At 43.5% G+C, this 22042-nt stretch overlaps 1 protein-coding gene across 1 annotated transcript in view; it reads left to right on the forward strand.

The window, feature by feature from the left end:
* The first annotated feature begins 403 nt into the window (after nt 1–403).
* Nucleotides 404–22042, forward strand: part of GTPBP4 (GTP binding protein 4) — a 28147-nt gene continuing 6508 nt past the window's right edge. The window contains exons 1-13 of the mRNA XM_062211081.1: nt 404–517; nt 2965–3135; nt 7317–7420; nt 7501–7637; nt 8879–8979; nt 10375–10467; nt 11197–11388; nt 11467–11532; nt 13455–13544; nt 15065–15175; nt 19174–19251; nt 19639–19690; nt 20066–20166. Coding sequence (XP_062067065.1) covers nt 470–517; nt 2965–3135; nt 7317–7420; nt 7501–7637; nt 8879–8979; nt 10375–10467; nt 11197–11388; nt 11467–11532; nt 13455–13544; nt 15065–15175; nt 19174–19251; nt 19639–19690; nt 20066–20166 — 1344 coding nt within the window. The 5' untranslated portion in view covers nt 404–469. The remainder of the gene's footprint in view (nt 518–2964; nt 3136–7316; nt 7421–7500; nt 7638–8878; nt 8980–10374; nt 10468–11196; nt 11389–11466; nt 11533–13454; nt 13545–15064; nt 15176–19173; nt 19252–19638; nt 19691–20065; nt 20167–22042) is intronic.

Genomic DNA, 22042 nt, shown 5'->3' on the forward strand with positions numbered 1-22042 from the left:
GATATGACAGGGATATGAGGGAGTGGTCATATCAGCAACAGAAGTTATTGTGGTAAGTGTCCAGCGGCTCCATCCTCCGTGCAGAGGTGATGGGCGAAGCTGCCATTCAGAAAACGAGCCTTGAGGGGGAAGAACGAAGGCTGGGCCCAAGGAGAGACAGCCGGGGGCCAAGGTCACCGCCAGAGGACAGTCCCCTTCTCTGCCCAAGGCGGGGAGTAGGGATTTAACTTCTACAGCCTCCAGCCCCCACACCCAGCGGACCTCCCGCGTCCCCTGGTCCCTCACGCCCTCGTGCCCGCGGCAGCGGACCTCCGGGCCGGAGGGCGGCGCTGTGCGACCCAGAGGACACAGCGGGGAAGCAGGCCACGCCCGACGGAGCGCCCGGAAGTGACGCACAGCTCGCGCCCGATGGCGGAAGTTCCGCCGCCGCAGCACGCCGTGCTGTCTCCTCGTGCAGCCCATTGCCGGCATGGCGCACTACAACTTTAAGAAGATTACCGTGGTGCCGTCCGCCAAGGTAGGCGGCTCTGGGAAGACCTCCTTACCTATCGTCCTTTGCCTTAGCCGAGTCCTCGAGGAGGGTTTGGGTTGTAGCCGTGGGGCTAAGAAAGGGGGTCGCTTCTTGGAATCCCACCCCCTCGTATCCCCGTCGCTGCCGGACTCGGACCCCACCCCCAGACCAGGCCACTTGTCCGAGTCCGGAGCTCCCCATCCCCCGCCCCCGCTCCAGGCCAGGGAGATCGGAGTTGTTCTGCAGAATAGGTTTGTCTGAAGGGGCCACCGGAGGTGAGGCGGTGGGCGAGTGGGTGGGGGCGACCCTGAGGGGCGGGGGCAGAAGCTCATCGCGGTGGGTGAGTTGGGGTCACTGCCCTCAGCTAACTCCCTTATTGTCGTGGCTTAACATTTTCTGTCATTCTCTTTGTAGCATTTGGGAAACGTGGGTTTTTTTTTTTTTTTTCCCTCTCCCCTAAGGCACAGCTCGATAAACTAAGTGTATATAGCGTCGATCAGTAGAGCAAGAATAAATCGAGTGTTAGTATTGGGACTTTTAGGAAGTGCAGTTTTTAATGTAGTGGCTGTGCCATGTGAATTGGAAGTATTTACACGAAAGCACTCCTCAGGAAACATATATCTCCATTGTGGAGAGCTTTAAAATGCATTAATACTGTTAATCTGTCGTCTTCAGTTTGTAATTTTAGAAAACAAGTTTATTTATGTCTGAAAGGTGGGTGAAGGTAATCCTTTGGTGACTGGGAAAAAAAATCACATCTGGAAAGTATGGGGTACAGTTCCTTCTAAAAGGAAGTCAGGAGTAGTATTTTGGACCATACTGGAAATAAAGCTGTTACAATAGAGGAATATACAGTCATCCTTTTGTATCTCTGGGTTTCGCACCGTGGATTGAACCAATTTCAGATTGAAAATATTTGGGGAAAAACTTTTTCCAGGGAATTCAGGCAAAGTTTTTTTTATTTTCTCAAAGAGTCACCATAGATACTCTTAGGAAATGACAAACAAACTATTTTGTTTGCTTTCAAAATCAAAGAAATGCATATTGCAATTGAAGGGTCTTTTTTTTTTTTTTCTGATTTATACTTGAGTTGTCTGACAAGTTTCCAAGATTCAAGATGTTTGGAAGATAAGATAGTATAAAGAAAGTGTAGGGTTTATTTCAGTAGCCATTTGGTAAATGGCTTAGAGACCAGAAACTATATGATGGGTCTTCACAAACAGTTAATGGAAAATGTGTATTTTGAAAATCTTTATGTAGATTTCAAGGATTTTTTTTGCACCAAAATAAAGTTCTCTTTTCAAAAGTATAAGTATTTACTTACTTGAAAGTCAGAGACATTGAGAAAGGAACAGGGATCTTCCATTTGCTATTTCACTCCTTAAAAGCCAGGCTAGGCCACAGCCAGGAGCCAGGGACTCAGTCTGGGTCTCCCACGTAGGTGGTGATATGAATCCGGAAGCCATCATCTGCTGTCTTTCCAAGTCCGCGTTGCCAGGAAGAGCTAGAACAAGAACCTAGGCACTCCAGTATGGGATGTGGGCATCCCGGCTGTACAAGCTCCATCCCAAAACTTAACCTTTTAATTCTATTTTCCTCTGAACTTTTTTTTGACAGGCAGAGTTGGTGAGAGAGAGAGAGAAAGGTCTTCCTTCTTCCGTTGGTTCACCCCCCCAAGTGGCTGCTATGGCCGGTGCGTTGCGGCAAGCAGGCTGCGCCGATCTGAAGCCAGGAGCCAGGTGCTTCCTCCTGGTCTCCCATGCGGGTGCAGGGCCCAGGGACCTGGGCCATCTCTTACTACACTCCCGGCCACAGCAGAGAGCTGGACTGGAAGAGGAGAACCGGGACAGAATCCGGCGCCCCAACCGGGACTAGAACGCAGGGTGCCGGCACCGCAGGTGGAGGATTAGCCTAGTGAGCCACGGTACCAGCTCCTCTGAACTTTTTAAAGTTCCTTTATAGAAATTGGAACAGAGGGGCTGGCATTGTGGCATAGTGGGTAACGCTGCCACCTGCGATACTGAAATCCCATATGGTCACTGGCTGCTTTGCTTCTGATCCAGCTCCCTGCTAATGTGCCTGAGAAAGCAGTAGAAAATGGCCCAAGTGTTTGAGTCCCTGCACCCATGTGGGAGATCCGGAAGAAGCTCCTGGCTCCTGGCTTTGGCCTGGCCCAGCCCTGGCCATTGTGGCCATTTGGGGAGTAAACCAGGGAATAGAAGATCTGTCTCTTTCTCTCTCTTTGAGTAGCTCTGCCTTTCAAATAAATAAAATAAATCTCTAAAATGATTGAACAGAGTTATATTTGAAGGGTTTAGTTATAATAAGTAAGTTCTTGTAGTTTAAGATACATTGTACTGTTGACTCAGTGTTTTATAAGAATATTTCTCAAAAGTGGATGAAAAATGTATTTGGTGTAATTGTGTCTCAATTACTGCCTTCTTATATTGCAGGACTTTATTGACCTGACATTATCAAAGACTCAACGAAAGACTCCGACAGTTATTCACAAGCATTACCAAATTCATCGTATTCGACATTTTTACATGAGAAAAGTCAAATTTACTCAACAAAATTATCATGACAGACTCTCCCAGATTCTCACGGATTTCCCCAAGTTGGATGTAAGTGACTGTTGGGGACTCGCATGGTTCTGTAGGTGTGACTCTTCGGAGACTTGGTGCTTCACCTGTTGGGGTACTAGCTTGACAGAAAGGGAATCTAAGAGTTGTCAGAGTTTGCTCAGTAAGTTAGTGGCAAAACTGGGAAACTTGTGCATCTATCCTTTCCCTCAACCAGGCTCCATTTAAGGTGGCCCAGCGCTATCTTCTCAGGTTTTTCTTGTAATCTCTGGGCTTTGCAGTGGGGTGGGGAGCATCTGGTCTGTACAAGGCCAGTGAAATCATGTGGTGTGGCCCTGCCAGGGCAACCACAGGTGTGACGGGAAGTTCTGGAACTCTGTAGCAGGCTGGTTTTTTAAGTCGATAATTTTGTGTGGCCCGGGAATGATGTTATAAACATCCAGTGGCCCTTGGCAAAGGAAAGGTTCCCGCCCCTCCTTCACAGGACCAACCCAAGCTGTATGGAAGTGGTAGGTCATGAACTTGTGTGCTCCGGGTCTTCTGACTTGCTGTCTTGGTGAGGTTTCATCCCATCCTTCCTCTCTCTGAGGTTTGGTTTTCCTTTGGGCTCGTCGAGGGTCAGTGGCCTGAGGCCCCACCGCTGTTAATGGTCTTGTTGGCTTCATCAGTTGATGGTAAGATAGTTAAGTATGGACAGTTCTCTTCATTGATTGTATGGAAAGCTGTGATTTCTGCATTAGGCTGTAAAAACTGGTCTCTTTGCTCTGTTTATGGAATTGGTTTTAAAAGTAAGAAGTAAAAATTCCTACTAGAGGATAGGCATTTTTATTTTATCATCTTTAGGACTTGATATAGGTGCCCAGTAAAAGTAAGAAGTAAAAATTCCTACTAGAGGATAGGCATTTTTATTTTATCATCTTTAGGACTTGATATAGGTGCCCAGTAGGTTTTTTGTTTTTTTTTTTTTGTTTTGTTTTGTTTTGTTTTTTTTTTTTTTTTTGAGAGATTTATTTATGTCTTTGAAAGGCAGCATTACGGAGAGGCAGAGCGAGAGAGGGAGAGAGAGGTCTTCTATCCGTTGGTTCACTCTCCAGATGGCTGTAACAGCCAGAGCTGTGCTGACCCGAAGCCAGGAGCCAGAGCTTCTTCCGTTCTCCCCACGCGAGTGCAGGGACCCAAGCACTTGGGCCATCTTCTGCTTTCCCAGGCCATAGCAGAGAACTGGATCAGAAATGGAGCAGCTGGGACTTGAACCTGTGCCCGTATGAGATACCACTGCTGTAGGCCAGGGCTTTAACCTGCTGCACCACAGCGCCAGCCCCCAGCAGGTTCTTGTAAAATGAATGGACCTGCTGTACTTTGGAAATTTATATTTATTAAATAAAAGTTTAAAAAAAATGAATGGACCATTTCTTGAGAAAGGTTAAGTACTAGGGAGTACCTGGGCCTGAAAAGAAAGATTTAAGAATAAGGTTATTTTAAACTGATTATAGGAAATGCTTGACTCAGGCAAACAACCTGTTTTGATCTAATTAGTAGCGAATTGTTCATTGTAAGAAGTTTTATCTTGCTGGCGCCGTGGCTCAACAGGCTAATCCTCCGCCTTGCGGCGCCGGCGCACCGGGTTCTAGTCCCGGTCGGGGCACTGGATTCTGTCCCGGTTGCCCCTCTTCCAGGCCAGCTCTCTGCTGTGGACAAGGAGTGCAGTGGAGGATGGCCCAAGTGCTTGGGCCCTGCACCCCATGGGAGACCAGGAGAAGCACCTGGCTCCTGCCATCGGATCAGCGCGGTGCGCCGGCCGCAGTGCGCCTACCGCGGCGGCCATTGGAGGGTGAACCAACGGCAAAAGGAAGACCTTTCTCTCTGTCTCTCTCTCACTGTCCACTCTGCCTGTCAAAAATAATAATAATAAAAAAAAAAGTTTTATCTTTTTTTGCTCTTAATATTATTTTATTTATTTGTTTGAAAAGCGGAGTGATAGAAAAGAGATCGTCTGTTCACTGGTTCACTCCTCAAATGCTTGCAGCAGCTAGAGCCAGGGCAGGCCAAATCCAGGAGATAAGAACTCCATGTAGGTTTCCCACATGGGTGACAGGAACCCAAATAGTTGGGCCATCATCTCTTGCCTCCCAGCATTAACAGGAAGCTGCATTGGAAATGGAGGTGAGACTTGACCCCCCGCATTCTGATAATAGGTTGTGGACATCCTAAGCTGCAGCCTAACTCACTGCAGCACAAGACTGGCCCTGATAATTTTTTTATATGTTAGAGGTGGAACATTCTATTATCTAGTGGTAATCTAACCATCTACCCTGAAATTGCTGTCAGATAAATAACACTTTTTTTTTTTTTTAAGACTTATTTTATTTATTTGAAAGAGTTACAGAGAGAGGTAGAGACAGAGAGAGAGGCCTTCTCCACTGGGTCACTCCCCAGATGGCCGCAACGGCCAGAGCTGCGCCGATCCGAAGCCAGGAGCCTCCTCCGTGTCTCTCACGTGATTGCAGGGACCCAAGGACTTGGGCCATCTTCTGCTATCCCAGGCCATAATAGAGAGCTGGATTGGAAGAGGAGCAGCTGGGACTGGAACCGGTGCCCATAGGGGATGCCGGTGTTTCAGGCCAGGGCGTTAACTCGCTGTGCCACTTTTTAGTTAATTAAACTGAAGCATTCATTGAATGCTTGTTGTGCGTCTGACACTATTCTGAGCACTGGAATGCAGCAGGAATAAAAGTTCCTGTCATCATTCTAGTGAGGGAGAAAAGTAATAAACATGAAAATACATAATGTGTGAGATGAGAGAAATGAAGCCAAGTAAGGGGAGAAAGGAGTATCTGTGCAGGGAGATAAAGCAGTATCCTAAGGGAATGAAGGAGTGAGCTGTAGGAGCAAAGATACAGCAAATGCAAAAGCTCTAGGCCGGAGACCAAGGAGGTAGGATAGGGTGTTAGAGGGAGAATGCTAGGAGATGGGATTGGAAGTATTGGGAAGGCAGGGTGACTTTGAATTCTTAAGGTTTTTGACTTAGCTTTTAGGGGATTCCTGGCTTGTGGGGGGCTAATTCAGATACAACCCAATAGCCATGTGATTGAAAGATGATGATAAATTAGAGAACCGTAATACTGGTGAGGGTGTGACGTGGTTGTCTTCAGGATCGCTCAGAGGAAGAGCTAACAGGCTAGGCCATTGACTAGTTGTGTTGCTGAGAGAAGGAATGGAGATGTTCTGGGCCTTGGCACCCTGTATAGTGGGGTTGCTGTTTCCCAAGATGCGAGAGGCTAAGAGGAGCAGGTTTGAAGAGGAGGGGAAGTCAAGGGTCCAGTCTGTACGTAGTGATTGTGAGAGGTATCTGAGACATCTGAGTAGAAACAGTAAGTAACCCAGAGTCCATGAGTGGGCTGGCCCACTGATATAAAAAACAGAATTGTTAAAATGGAAATGGTGTTTGTAAATCTGTGTGAGATCACCTAGTGGTGAACACAAGAGTGCTGTGGGGATATGAATGTGTAGTTGGACTGTGATGAAGACAAGCCAGCATAGGAGTTGGCGAGCTGGCCACTGGAGAGGAAGCCCATTGCATGAGATGCTTCAAGAAGGATGAGTGGCCCAACACCCAGCACTGCCAAGAGGTCTAGTAAGATAAGAAATGAGATTTAGCAGTTTGGACGTCATTGCTGTTTTGATGTAGTAGCAGGCATGCTGGAGAGTGGGTTCCAGAGAGGGAAGAAAGAATCAAAAGTGCTGCTTTGCTGGCATTTGCCAAGAGTGGAGCAAAAAAATGGAGCAGGAGTTGAAAGGATCATGGGGTCAAGGGAGTTTGAGATTAAAAATCCAAAAGATTTGAGAAATAACAGCATGTTTGTAGCTTGATGGGAAAGGTCAGGTGGAAAGAAGGATTTCTGGAACTAAATTCCTAAGCCGTAGAAGAAGCAGGATCTGGTGCATATGGAGGGCTGGCCTTGTCTAGGTCCCTGACGGCTCTGTCACTATAACAAGAATCCCAGGGAGAAGTGACTTGCCACCTGCCTCCCTGTTGATGGCTTCTGTTTTCTCAGAGGACTAAATTGACAGGGTCCTTGTCCTGGTCCTGGTCCTTGGCCAGGAAAAGATGATGTAGGTTTGAGGCCAGAGGAAGAGAGGATTTTTCTCCCAAGTGTTACTTGCGTACAGGGATAAGAAACTATTGGACTACAGTGACCACTGCGTGTTTTTGTTTGTTACAGGATATCCATCCATTTTATGCTGATTTGATGAATATTCTCTATGACAAGGATCATTACAAGTTGGCTCTGGGACAAATAAATATTGCCAAAAACTTAGTGGACAAGTAAGGTGTTTTCTTACTATTGTGTTTTTTAAGTTGTTTTCAAAATGGAACAAAATACTCATATATGTATTTTCTAAAAGTGTTGCTAAAGATTACGTGCGGCTTATGAAATACGGCGATTCTCTCTACCGATGTAAGCAGCTGAAGCGTGCTGCACTTGGGCGAATGTGCACCATTATCAAGAGACAGAGGCAGAGTTTGGAATATTTGGAGCAAGGTACTTATTGCCCGTGAGGAAAAAAGGCCTTTTACAGCGTTTTGTTAAAATAATTGATCTGTGTTGGGCATATTCCAGAGGTGGTTTTGTTTTATTTTAGAGCTGACAAGCTCAAATTATTTTTTCTAGCCAAACCTGTGTGAGATTCTAACAGGGGATATGCTGTTGGAAAAGTGCCTAGCACATGTAATGCTTACAGACTCAGCACTGTTAAGAAAACTTATGTTTCATGTTTACTAAGTAAAGCATAGATAAATCATAAGGAAATACTGAAAAATATATAAAAATAAAATGTCATAGTTTTTGCTACTGGAAAAACTTTAATAGAACAATTTTGAAATTAAGGTAGCAGGGTTTTGTTGAAATTGTTGCCTGCTTTCTTACATGCATGCATATATTTTGAAAGATTTATTTTATTTTCTTGAAAGGTAGAGTTAGGGAGAGAGAGCGCTTCCATCTGCTAGTCTACTCCCTGAACAGCCGCAATGGCCGGGATTAGGCCAAGCCAAAGCCTGGAGCCAGGAACTTCTTCCTGGTCTCTCACCTGGATGCAGGGACCCAAGCACTTGGACTATCTGCTGCTGCTTTCCCAGGCCCATTAGCAGGGAGGTGGATTAGAAGTGGAACAGCCAGAACTCAAATCTGCATCCATATGGGATGCCGGTGCTGCAGGTGGTGGCTTAGCCTGCTGTGTCACAGCATAGCCCCAACATGCATGTATTTTATATCACAAACTATTTGGACTTGTTTTATGTCTCTCCTGTATCTTGCAAGTGATTTATGATAGTTGAATGCTTTTAAAATGCTTTTGTACATATCTGATCTTCACGATCGCCCAGTGAGTACCACTCTGAAGATTAGGTAGTTAAATGGAAATTGCCCATATAGTAGCCAGAAAATTATAGCACGTATGCTTCAAAAGACACTGCTTTCCAAATGTCATCCAGACACTTCTCAGACGTGTGCTTTTGATCTGTCTCTGATCTTTTGCATCAAAATACCCAGTTGGTAAGGCCCAGGTATATTATTGGTACAGCCACACTTGGGAAATGCTATTATTTATACTGTATTATATCATTATTATATCATTATTCTGTGCAATGAATTGTTTTTTCATCAATTCATACTTTCTCTATCACTTGCATTATATAACCATGAGCTTGCAGTACAGATAAATTGAAGAGTATATAAAGCAAATCAGAGACTTTGATTTCTTAATTTTTTCATTTTAAACTTCACAGTGCGTCAGCATTTATCCCGCTTGCCAACCATTGATCCAAATACAAGGACTCTGCTTTTATGTGGGTACCCAAATGTTGGGAAATCCAGCTTCATCAATAAGGTTGGTCTGGTTTTGATTATAAAAAGATGATCTGATGGAAGCCAAGAACCAGGAACTCAGTACAGGTGTCCCAGATGGGTGACAGGGACCCAGCTACTTGAGCTGTCACCTGCATCTGAAGGTGTGTTAGCAGGAAGCTGGAATCAAGAGCAGAGCCAGCTCTCAGACTCATGTACTCTGATATGGAATGCTGGGTACCCAGCGGTCCAGGCAAAATATTGCTCCTTAAGCCAATTCTTACGTGATTTGTCATTTTAGTTGCTGTGTCAACATTATCCATTGTAGTGGTAAGTTGCTGAGTGTGATTCAAGGGTAACATTTAAGTAACTCAGTAATTTTGTGCTTTGGGACAATTTAGCTGAATTGAGGGATCTGAAAAGAATTGAAACAGCATTTAAAATGTCAAATGACAACCAGCAGCACTCTGTATGCCAACGCAATTGTTAATTATGTATGGCTTCCTTGGTGCTAAGAACACTTTGCTGGGCAGATATTGTGTCATAGCTGCATCCTGTATTGGAGTGCCTGGGGTCGAGTCCCACTGCCATTTCCAATCCAGCTTCTTGCTGATGCATCCCTTGGAGGCAGCAGGTGGTTCCTCAAGTACTTGGATCCCTTTCATCCACGTGGGAGACCCAGATGGGAGTTCTAGCTCCTGGCTTCAGCCTGGCCCAGCCACAGCTGTTGTAGGTATTTGGGGGAGTGAACCAGCAAATGGAAGATCTGTCTCTTTCCCTCTTATTCTCTTACATGCACTCTCACTGTCTTACTGTCTCTCATTCAACCTTTCAAATAAATAAACTTTTACAAAGAATGCTCTTGCTTTGAGGCAAATTTATAGGTTTTATTTTGTGTACAGGTTGCCATGACATCTTGATAAAGCTGTGCAGGGGCCTGCTTGATGTTTCAAATACTTGTCAGAATGCTCTGACCATTCCACAGCTGGCTGGTGCTCTAGGTGGCTGTGTGGCTTTTTACATGGAAAACAAAATGAAAACTTCAGTTCCAAGATTTTACGAACCACATATCAAGAGTTTGCAGCATAAGACATTTCCATCATTACAGAGGCCTCTGTCGGGCTCTGCTGAGACACTGGCAGTAGACGGAGGGTGAGGGGAGATGATGGCTGTCCTCCAAATACCGGACTGTCTCCTCCTCCCTGATACCTGAATCAAGGGCCCTGTGGTGTGAGGGAAGAGAAACCAGGCCATTTATTAAACTGGGTAACTCCTGTCCTGTGCATTTTCATTATGTGAGGGCTCTTGTGTGTTTTTTTTTTTTTTTTTCCTACCCAAAATTACTCTTGATGTGTTGGTAGCATGCTTATGTTGTTTGGCAGGGAGTGAGGTTAGACTCCCTGTGACTGACAGTTTTGACTGATTGCTTTACTTGAAGGTAACCAGAGCAGATGTGGATGTTCAGCCCTATGCATTTACAACAAAGTCTCTATTTGTTGGGCACATGGATTATAAGTATCTACGTTGGCAGGTGAGAGTCTCATCTTTAAACATAGGATAAACATCTTGGGTTTTTTGTTAATTAATTTTGATTTTAATGATTTCTGAAGCACTATAATGTTTGTTTTTTTCTGGTATACTTGGAATAGTATAGAGTCAACCCTGAGGAGGTGAGGAAAAGAGAATCTCTGAGGTGACCAAGAACTTTTTCTTTCACCATAAAGAAAATTTGTCTGAGCTTTAGAGAGATGTGAGGGCAGTTAGCAGTTTTCTGAAGTAGCATGCCTTCAGTATGGGCTTCTGCACCTTATGCTAACAGTTGTACTTCTAAAGAAATTAAATTCTACTTTAATCATTTCTGACTCTGTTGTTGCAAATGGCATATACTGTCTAAAACCATGAAACAATCTGAACAGTCTAATTTTATAAATGATGAAGAGTAATTCCTAAGACTTAGGAGGTTTGGGGGTTATTTTAGTTTTTATGTTTTATGATGATGCTAATGAGAACAGGAGTCATTTCTTTCAAGGTCATTGGCTAGCTTTTCAATGAGCTCTGCAGGGTTTTTCTACCCTTGACTGCTTATTTAATGTTTATTTGCTTTTCTCTCACTTGTATTTTCTCATCAGTTTTGGAGTTCTACATTTTTATTTACTAGTTTTGCAAGGTCTGGTTTCAGTATGCAGAATGACTGCTGGGGCGTGCTGGACAAGAGGTTTGTTAATAAGTGTGCGCTGGAATAATGGAGTCTGCTCGTTAGGTTGTAGACACTCCAGGGATTTTGGATCACCCTTTGGAGGATCGGAACACCATCGAGATGCAGGCCATCACAGCCCTGGCTCACCTTCGTGCTGCGGTTCTGTATGTGATGGATTTGTCTGAGCAGTGTGGACATGGTTTGAAGGAGCAAGTAGAACTCTTCCAGAATATAAGACCTCTCTTTATCAACAAGGTAAGTCTGACAACTAATAGTTTAGTTTATTTTGTATAGTATGAAAATAGTGATTCATTATTTTTTTTTCATTGGTAGCCTCTTATAGTTGTTGCCAACAAATGTGATGTGAAGAGAATAGCTGAACTTTCTGAAGATGATCAGGTAAATCATCTTAATGTTTGGAATCTTTCTTACTTACGTATTCTGAATGCTATCTCTGCCAGAGTTTAGAAGGAGGAATTTTAACAGTACTAGCCCAGTTTTTATTGTGCAGTTGAGGTAATATCCTCAAAGGTTCAGTGACATGAACACAGATATCCTAATCCCTGCCCTTTGGAAAATGTGATCCCTTAGATTGTTGCCTTAGAGGAAGCCAAGTGCCTTAGATGTCCTTTATCTCTTCCTGACCTCAGAATATCAGATAATACTACAGCAGCATTTTCCAGCATAAGTTCCTAGTTAGGAAAGGTGATAATTGATGTTATTTAGTAAAAGAGGTTCTGTGGTTAAATGCATTTGAAATGAGTGACTGAGCACAGGAGAAAGAAGATCTGTAAGCATTTGTCCTGTGGGCTCTCCGGAACCATGCGTGTTTTTGAAGAGGTCACGCAGGACTTACGTGAACTGTGAGTGTGGTGTCTGTTAGCATTCCCCAAGAGGCAGGAAACATTGTTAGTATATAATTTCAAAAACTGGTTTGACTCTTTCATCAAAGGTGTCATTGAGGATAAATGCTTTGAGAAGCATGTACTCAAATTGTAGGCCCCGACCAGCAGCGTCAGCCTCACCGTTGCCTGGTACTTGGTCAGAATGCAGGTTTCTTGAGCACACCAGATTGCCGAATCAGAAACCCTGGAGTGGGGCCGCAGTCTCAGTCCGAGCAGGCCCTCTAAGTGACTGCTGCACTGGAATGGTAGATTGCATCTGCTGTGTCCTTTGGAATACACTGGCTTGACTTCGTGTTCCTGATGTAGGAAAAGCATATTCTTTCTCAGTGTCTCTTGTTCTGTTTGGAGACTTACTACTAAGTAAGGATTGGCTTTTCTTAAACAGCCGCAGCTGGTCTTCTCCGGTTACTACAGTATATTCTTTAAGTTACTGATTATGTAAACACTAATGTCAGAGTTAATTTGTCTGCAAAAGCCCCCATATGTCTGCTAAGTAACCTCAGTTTTCTAGTCTAAAAAGACATTACTGGGTGGAGAAGGGGGAGAGTGGACAGCAGCAAGAAGGTTTAAGAAGCAAATGTGGTACTCAGATGCCCAGGCTTTGGAGTCAGACATGCTCGGGTCCCAGCTTCACCTTTGCTAGTTGTGTGATAAGGAAGTGAGGTCACCTATCTGACCCTCAGTTTATCCAGGGGAGGTAATGCCTGCAGTCATCGGTTGTTGGACAAATTGAAAGAAATCGGAAAGCTAAGTACATATTGGAATGCTACTACACTATTTCCATTTGGTTAACACTTTTATAGCCTTCCCTTTATTGATGCTTTCAACATGACACTTCTCATCAAATGGTGATAGCACATGATGGTTTTTGCCATGTGCACAGGTAGGCTCAGGGACCATTTTACTCAGGGCCATATACTGCTAATGCAGAATTGGTGTTCAGACCTTGATTGCTACTTTGGACCTTATGGTAAGGGAAATAAATCTTGTTTGTGAAATGCTTTATTATGATGGATTTGTCACTTTCCTCCAAAAGATGGTCACACTTGCAGTTAGATGTAAATGTGACACTTAGTAGAGGGCATACAGTCGAGTCTCTTAGATCTTAGTAATTTGAATTTCTAGATTTGTGAATGTTTTCAAGATTTTTCTAAGGAATTCTCTTGGGCTATGAAGGCTAGCTTTTTTCTTTTTCTAATTAGAAGTAGCACTGCTAATGCTTCTTGATCTTACCTAAGTTCCTATTTTAGAGGATGAGGTCTTACTGAATGTTCTGGGGAGTTTTGAATTACTTGGTTTGTTCTTCAAAAGTTTTAAAAAACAAACCACAAGTGTTGAGAATTGCACCCTTCATTTGTAAAACTGACTTTTTCCATTGGAAACTAGAAATCAATAATACATCTCTTGTTTTTCCAGAAAATATTTGTAGATTTGCAAGCTGAAGGATTCCCTGTGATAGAGACGAGCACTCTGACTGAGGAAGGTGTCATTAAAGTTAAAACAGAGGTTAGTGCTTTCTTACATCAGGTATCAGTCTTTTGACTGTCTTTGTCTTGTTTTTGAACAGTCATGGGGGGTGGAATTAGTTTTTTTCTAGGTGTTGTTAATACTCAAAGTATTCATAGTGGTAAGGAGTGGTGCACTACAGAATAAGGTGGATCCAAAACCCTTAGTAATCTAGTGCCCTGCTCATCCGGATGAATGGTTGAATAATACTTTATAGTTCCTGCTGTAGGAAATTTTTAATTAAAATGACTGCTATGACTTTTGACTGTATTTTCATAGCAGTTTTACTGAAATGGATCCTGTTTGGTAGTATAAGGGAAAAGTAGTGTGAAAAGCAGGAACAGCTGGAGGCGGCAGGCTCCTGTTAGATTTTTATGTAGTATCCTACTTCATTCTGTCACTCTTAACTTGAAATAAAAGGGCAATTTTGATACTGTGGCTTTAATTACAGATTGGCTGCTCAAGTTAGAATTCTGAGGGATCATTGCATCTAGGTAAGGAAGGACAGTTGGAGGACACCACCAGTCTGGACAGGGGGTCACTTCTGGTGGGAACAAGGCCCAGCATAGAGCTTGGGAGGGCTGCTTCAAGATTCTGTCACGGCAGCGCGTGGCTCACTAGGCTAATCCTCCGCCTGCGGTGCCGGCACTCCGGGTTCTAGTCCCGGTCGGGGCACTGGATTCTGCCCCAGTCGCTCTTCTTCCTGTCCAGCTCTCTGCTGTGGCCCCGGGAGTGCAGTGGAGGATGGCCCAAGTGCTTGGGCCCTGCACCCCATGGGAGACCAGGAGAAGCACCTGGCTCCTGGCTTCACATCAGCGTGGTGTGCCGGCCGCAGCGCGCTGGCTGCGGCGGCCATTGGAGGGTGAACCAATGGAAAAGGAAGACCTTTCTCTCTGTCTCTCTCTCTCTCTCTCTCTGTCCACTCTGCCTGTCAAAAAAAAAAAAAAAAAATTCTGTCTCAGATTGGACTTAGGCTCAGAAAGGGAGACAATCTCTTTTTTGGAAAGTGTGGTTTGCTGTGATGTTAAAAACCTGTTGAGGGCTGGCGCCATGGCTTAACAGGCTAATCCTCCGCCTTGCGGCACCAGCACACCAGGTTCTAGTCCCAGTTGGGGCGCCAGATTCTATCCCGGTTGCTCCTCTTCCAGGCCAGCTCTCTGCTATGGCCCGGGAAGGCAGTGGAGGATGGCCCAAGTGCTTGGGCCCTGTACCCGCCTGGGAGACCAGGAGAAGCACCTGGCTCCTGGCTTCGGATCAGCGTGGTGCGCCAGCCGCAGTAGCCATTGGAGGGTGAACCAACGGCAAAAAGGAAGACCTTTCTCTCTGTCTCTCTCACTCTCCACTCTGCCTGTCAAAAAAACAAAAAACAAAACAAAAAAAACCTGTTGAGGGAAAATGCGTAGGAAGTTCCAAACCATACCTGACAGTAAATGGGAGTCTGATTCCTGATTCTCTGAAATGTGCAGCAGGAGGCTGCTGTGTATCTTCGTAACTCTGTGTCTTGTCTTTACTTTTATTAGGCTTGTGATAGGCTTTTGGCTCATCGAGTTGAAACCAAAATGAAGGGAAATAAAGTGAATGAGGTGTTGAACAGATTACATTTAGCTGTACCAAACAAGAGAGATGATAAGGTAAGATGGCCTTTACAGAGAGCCTTTGAGATACATTTATTGCATTACTGGTAAAAGTCAATAGATGCTATTGTCTGCATGGTTTTTTCCAGGGTTACAGAGCCAGCTACACATACAGACAAATGGATTTCATAAATGGACTTCCATTTCTCATTCATAATGAAGTCATGCCTGTGTGTGGCAAAGAGTAAAAAGGTTGAGGAAGAGAATGAAGTTTGCCTCTCACTCTGCCAGAGGCAGTTATTGTTAATCCAGTCTTGTTTTTCCTTTGAGAAATGTTTGTGATACAGAAGCATTTTTTGAACATAGATGGAAGCATTATACTTATTGTACTTTTTTTTTTTTTTGCGGTTTATTTATTTATTTGAAAGTCAGAGGGGTGGGGGGTAGATCTTCCATCTACTGCTTTACTCCCCAGATGGCCATAACAGCCAAGGCCAAACCAGGCCAAAACCAGGAGCCAGGAGTTTTATCCATGTCTCCCACGTGCCCAAACTTTTTGGCCATTTTCCACTGCTTTTTCCAGGCCATAAGCTGAGAGCTGGATCAGAAGTGGAACAGCCACGACTTGAACTGGCACCCATATAGGATGCTGGGATTGCAGGCAGCAGCTTTACCTGCTATGCCACAACACTAGCCCTGTGTAATACTCTTAAAATTTTTTGTTTTCGTCTACTACAAACAGTGATGCAGCTCACATTTTTATACATATGGTAGTGTTTTATTGCAGATGAATCTAAATTTCAAGGTGTGGCATTGAAAATTTTCCTGCCTAACAAATATGTCTTTGTACTTTATATTACACTAACACTTTGAGAATGTATGAAGGTACTTCAGAAAGTTTGAAGAAAATGAATATAATAAAAACACTGCCTAGATCTCAAAAATATTTTGTGCCAAAATGAACTTTTAATTACTTTTTTTAAGTTCTCTCATCTGTTTCCCTACATTGCTGACAGTGTTGGGTGTTAACTTCCCTCAGTCAAATAGTTTAAAGATGGTTTTATTGTTAGGGATGTTTTCAATAATTAGTGCACTTGAGCATTTTATATACCATTTGGCCTGTTTAGTTCATTGCATCATTTTTTATTGTCACTTGCCTTTTGATTTCTGGTGTAAAGAAATAATATATTTTAAAATTATCAACATATTAATATTTCCTTTGTGGCTGCTGGATTTTGTGCTATACATAGCAAGGCTTACTCATTTTTTTTTTAACTTTTATTTAATGAATATAAATTTCCAATGTACATCTTATGGATTACAATGGCTTCCCCGTCCCATAACTTCCCTCCCACCTGCAACCCTCCCCTCTCCCGCTCCCTCTCCCTTTCACTCATATCAAGATTCATTTTCAATTCTCTTTATATACAGAAGATCAATTTAGTATATATTAAGTAAAGATTTCAACAGTTTGCACCCACATAGAAACACAAAGTGAAACATACTGTTTGAGTACTAGTTATAGCATTAAATCACAATGTACAGCACATTAAGGACAGAGATCCCACATGAGGAGCAAGTGCACAGTGGCTCCTGTTGTTGACCCAACAAATTGACACTCTAGTTTATGGCGCCAGTAACCACCCTAGGCTGTCGTCATGAGTTGCCAAGGCTATGGAAGCCTTCCAAGTTCGCCGACTCTGATCATATTTAGACAAGGTCATAAAAGACAGGGTGAGGATAGTAACCAATGATCCTAAGAGTGGCGTTAACCAGGTCTGAACAATTATACAGCATTAAGTGGGGAAGAGGACCATCAGTACACACAGGTTGGGAGTAGAGCCATGAGTGGTAGAGTAGAGGTTATGATTACAAAGGAATGAGGCCCAAGTGCGCTAGACAGGGTCTAGAACAAAGGACAGAGTCATTATTAGAGGAGCTAAGAAAGGTGCTGTCTAAGCTACAATTAAGTTTTCTGATTGAGAGGCAAATAGAACCTGACAGAAGGGGCCTGGTAATAATCTGGTGGGCTTTAGGCCTTGTAAGTTAAGAGGCCCAGACCTATCTATCTCTTCCCATGGGGTATATCCTAAGGGAGGTGTGAACCACCTAAGGGAAGGCACCCTGTTGACTTTCATTACTTAGCTGGCCTGGGAGGAGAGCTGGCCAGGTAAAGGCAGGTGGCATCTCTAACAAGAAATTGACAGTTCTGCCTGCAATGTTGCTGACCCTGCTTGGCCGTCCCCTCAGCTGCAGTGGTCACTTTGGAAGTTGGGCTGAGTGAAGGGCTTTTCAGCTTAGAGCCAATAAGATCTGTGGCTCTGACCTGGGCATCCTTTGACTCCAGGGCAGGTCCATTTCCAGTGATCCAACTCTTGGCAGAGCTGCCAGGGCTCTTCACAAGCTGACTTCTGCTGAAGCCCAGGCTTACCACATTGGAAGCCACTACAGTGGACTGGCCTGTTGGGTCTCCTTGAGGGCAGATCACTGTACAGATCAGCCATTAATAGGCCTGCCACCCATTGCTTCTGATGCCTAGCTTTCTTTTCCTCCTGGTTTGTGTTAAAGCAAACCAGAGGATGCAAGTCAAGGGAGTGCCCATGTCCCATCTCTAATCTTCGGTGGCCTGAACTACAAGTCTATAGTCACAGGCATGTTCTGTAGTACTTTTTCTAAGGTAGACAATAAGGCTTACTCATTTTCAATAATATTTTTGAAAGTATCTTTTCCTAATATATTTTCATTTTTTAAAAATGCCTTTTCGCTGGGTTCTAGTCCTGGTTGCACCTCTTCTACTCCAGCTCTCTGCTGTGGTCTGGGAAGGCAGTGGAGGATAGCCCAAGTCCTTGGGCCCTGCACCCGTATGGGAGACCAGGAGGAAGTACCTGGCTCCTGGCTTTGGATCAGCACAGCGCACCGGCTGTAGCAGCCATTTTGGGGGTGAACCAATGGAAGGAAGACCTTTCTGTCTCTCTAACTCTGCCTGTCCAATTTAAAAAAAAAAATGCCTTTTGCCTGTCTTTTGAATAGTCTTTGCTGTGTCTTGAATGTACTTTGTTCTGAGAGGGTATTTATCTAGTTATATTTTCAAGTGACATTGATTTATTTTAGAAATGATTATAGAATATCTTCATTGAATTCTTCTATATACAAGTGTTTATATCTGGATTTCTCATTTGTTGAGCTGATATTTTTCTCTTTTTTTCTTTTTCCATGATTTTTCTGGGTAATTTTGATGTTTATATTTTCAGAATGAACTTTAGAGTTGGTCCTTGGAGCCTCCTGGCATCTACCCAAACTGGTCCCAAAACCCGTTCCTCCAGAGTGATCTGTTGAGGATTTTCGTTTTGTTGTGGTTTTTGTTTATTTGAGAGAGAAAGCTCCCATCTGCTGGTTCACTCCCCAGATGCCTGCAGCAACTAAGGCTAGGTCAGGCCGGCCAAAGCCGAGAGCTAAGAACCCAATCCAATCTCCTTTGTGGGTGGCGGAATCTCAGTTACTGGAGTCAGAAGCAAAGCCAGGCATCAAACCCAGCTGCTTCAATACTAGATGCAGGCATATTAACTGGTGGGCCATTTGCCTGCCCTCCTTTTTTATGTTTGGTTTTCTCACTCTACTCCAATTTATTTTAGACATAGAGCATGTGCCCATCCACTAGTGTGTGCCAGTGTTGGACAGGGGGTGAAGCTGGGAGCTAGATCAATCCAGGTCTTCCATGTGGGTGGCAAGAATGGACATTGTGGAGCCCAAGAAGAAAAGGGTATACTGCCAATCCCTTGAGCCGTAACTGCTGTCTTCCAGAATCTGCATTAGCAGAAAACTGGAGTCAGGACCCAGAGGCAAGTGTTGAACTTAGGCACTCAGAAATGGGATGTAGGCATCTTAACCACTGGGCTAGAAATAGAAAGTTTCCCCCTAATCTGTTGGTTTCTAATTCGTTTGGGTATGATTTCCCTGTAGATGGAGAGTTTGCCTTTTGTTTTTGCTTGTTGTTTTTGTTTTTCTCATATTCAGTGAGTCATTTTTCATAAATATTCCTAATAATATCTTCTCAGGAGAGGCCCCCTTTCATCCCAGAAGGAGTGGTGGCACGCAAGAGGAGAATGGAAGTTGTGGAGCCCAAGAAGAAGAGGGTGTGCTACCATAACTTTCACCTGGTTTTCCTATGGAGAGGGGCCAGAAAGGCTGTATTTGCAGAGGTGGTGGAGGTTTGGGGCATTAAACACAAGCTGGAGGACTGAAATACCCAGCCTGTTAGACTCTGGGGCATGGCTGAGAATCCTCAACAAAGATCCTTACTGTTGTATACTCTTTTAATTGATGGGAGATGGCAATGAACAGAATACTAAGATATAGTTCACTAAATAGTCAGAAACTATCTCTCCCTTCAGAAATACAAGAGGAATAGTGAATAGCATAAACACTGAAAGATTTTTTTCATAATGACAAGGAGGAGGGCAAACCATTTCTAGACCCAACAGGTAAAATAAAACTGATGATAATTTTTTTTCCATTAACAGGAACGAGATCTTGAGCTGGAAATGGGAGATGATTATATTTTGGATCTTCAAAGTAAGAGCTAGAGTATTATAGCTGTAAATTGCCAAATGTATGTGAGCTTTTTCAAATAAGTGAGGAATAACTTGAATGAGTAAAAGTCTTCTGGTATATTTATTAATTTTTAATTTCTTGAAGATTGAAAGTTGGATACTGATAGGGCTGTCTAAATTTCTTCCTTCAGTTAATTTCCTGTTATTTTGGAATGAAGGGATATTTTTATGATTTTAGAGCATGTGAGTGTTCAGTGAGGTTGATAGCATTACTATTGTGTAGTGTAGAGCATAAGTACCTTTTTTTTATCTCTGTAGAGGGACATTGACTTATACCTCATTTTGGACATATAGTACTTGAAGATACTAAAAACTATAAATTTGTTTTTAACTTCAGAGTACTGGGATTTAATGAATTCATCTGAAAAGTACGATAAGATACCAGAGATCTGGGAAGGCCATAATATAGCTGATTACATTGATCCTGCAATCATGAAGGTCTGTGTCACTTTTTTATTTGGTGGGGGGATGTTTAATTAATTAATTTTTTATAGAAAGCTTTTATTTTATAAATATAAATTTCTTAAGTACAACTTTTGGATTATAGCTGTTCTTCCCCCCAAACCCGCCCTCCCACCCCCAAACCGTCCAGCCTCTTACTCCCTCTCCCATCCCATTCTTCATTAAGATTCATTTTCAGTTATCTTTATATACAGAAGATCTACTCTATACTAAGTAAAGATTTCAACAGTTTGCACCCACACAGACACACAAAGTATAAAGTACTGTTTGAAGACTAGTTTTACTGTTAATTTTCATAGTACAACACATTAAGAGCAGAGGTCCTACATGGAGAGCAAGTGCACAGTGTCTTCTGTTGTTGACTTAACAATTATGTGTCACTTTTTGAATTGCGGATTTCTTTCCTTTTTGAGCTGACTGTGAAAGCACAGCTTTTGGCTCACCTGTATCTGTTCCCTTCATTCTCTTCCTGCACACACCTCTGTGTTTCCTCCCTCTCCAGTTTCTCATCCATCCACACTCTCTGCCTTGTGTAATCACACACACCCCATCTCCACTGACTTCTGCCTCCTCTGCCTTGCTGGTCCTGGAGACATCTGCAGCTCTTCAGACTGGAGTTCAGACACGGCTGGCACTGGTGTGGCACTCCGCATTGCTGTATTATATACCAGAAGCTGTGTCAGACTTTCTCCTCAGACCTCCTGCCCACATTCCCTCTGCCAGTCTAAGTAGCTGGCCTTGCATTATCAAGAAAATGAAGCCCACAGTGTGAAATCTCTGGTATCCCAATTTTCTGTCCTTGTGCCCAAACCAACAGTGGGGAACCTTTTTTCTGCCAAGGGCCATCTAGGTGTGTATAACATCATTCATGGGCCATACAGAATTACCATCTTAAAAATTAGCCTGCTATAGATTCACTGAATTTTGAGTCCCACCTACATTTTTCTTGGCAGGACCAGAGTAAATGATTTCATGGGCCTTATATGCCTTATACGTTCTGTGGGCAGATGTTCCTCATCCCTGCTGGTTCTATCTGTCCTTGGATCTGCTTCTTTAGAGCTTTGCTTTGTTACTGGCATCTCTGTCCTGGCTCAATCCAGTTCCCCCTCTCTTTCTCTTAACATAAATATCTTTCCTGTTTCTTAAAAAACAAAAATCTTAGATTCTATGTCCTCCCTTACTTGTTAACCCTTTTTCTCTCCTCAGTCGAGTTCTTTGAAAAAGTACTTGATAGCGGCTGGCACTGTGGTATAATGGGTTAGGCTGCCATCTGCAGCACTGGCATCCCATATGGGTACCAGTTCCACTTCAATCTAGCTCCCTGCTAATGTGCCTAGGAAAACAGCTTAAAATGGCCCAAGTATTTGGGACCCTGCACCTACATGGGAGAGCCGGAGGAAGCTCTTGGCTTCTGGCTTCAGTCTGGCTTAGCTCTGCTGTGTGGCTGTTTGGGGAGAGAACCAGCAGATTGAAGATTGCTCGCTCTCCTTCTGTGTCTCTCCCTCTCTGTAACTCTGCCTTTCAAATAAAATAAATTTTTGGAAAAGAAAAATGACTTGAATAACATTATCTGTTAGCTGTTGTCATTTCCTAATACTTGCCACACAGTTTGCCAAGTGTCCTCCTTAATGTATATTTTCAGTCTCATTGTGTCTGTGACCTCTTCATGCCCTAGTTCTAGAACTCATTTCTGCTCTAGAAATTAAGCTGTTGGTAGCATCATGATTTATTTGGGTACCCAAGGAGTAAACTTACACGTCAGCCCCTTTACTCTTACGGTTCTCACTGATTTCCATTCTGCAGTTTTCCTTGTCCTGCAGTCATCTAGTTTTCATCATCATTGCCTCTGTCA

Source organism: Lepus europaeus, chromosome 14, assembly GCF_033115175.1.
Source record: "Lepus europaeus isolate LE1 chromosome 14, mLepTim1.pri, whole genome shotgun sequence".
In the NCBI taxonomy this organism is placed as follows: Eukaryota; Metazoa; Chordata; class Mammalia; order Lagomorpha; family Leporidae; genus Lepus; species Lepus europaeus.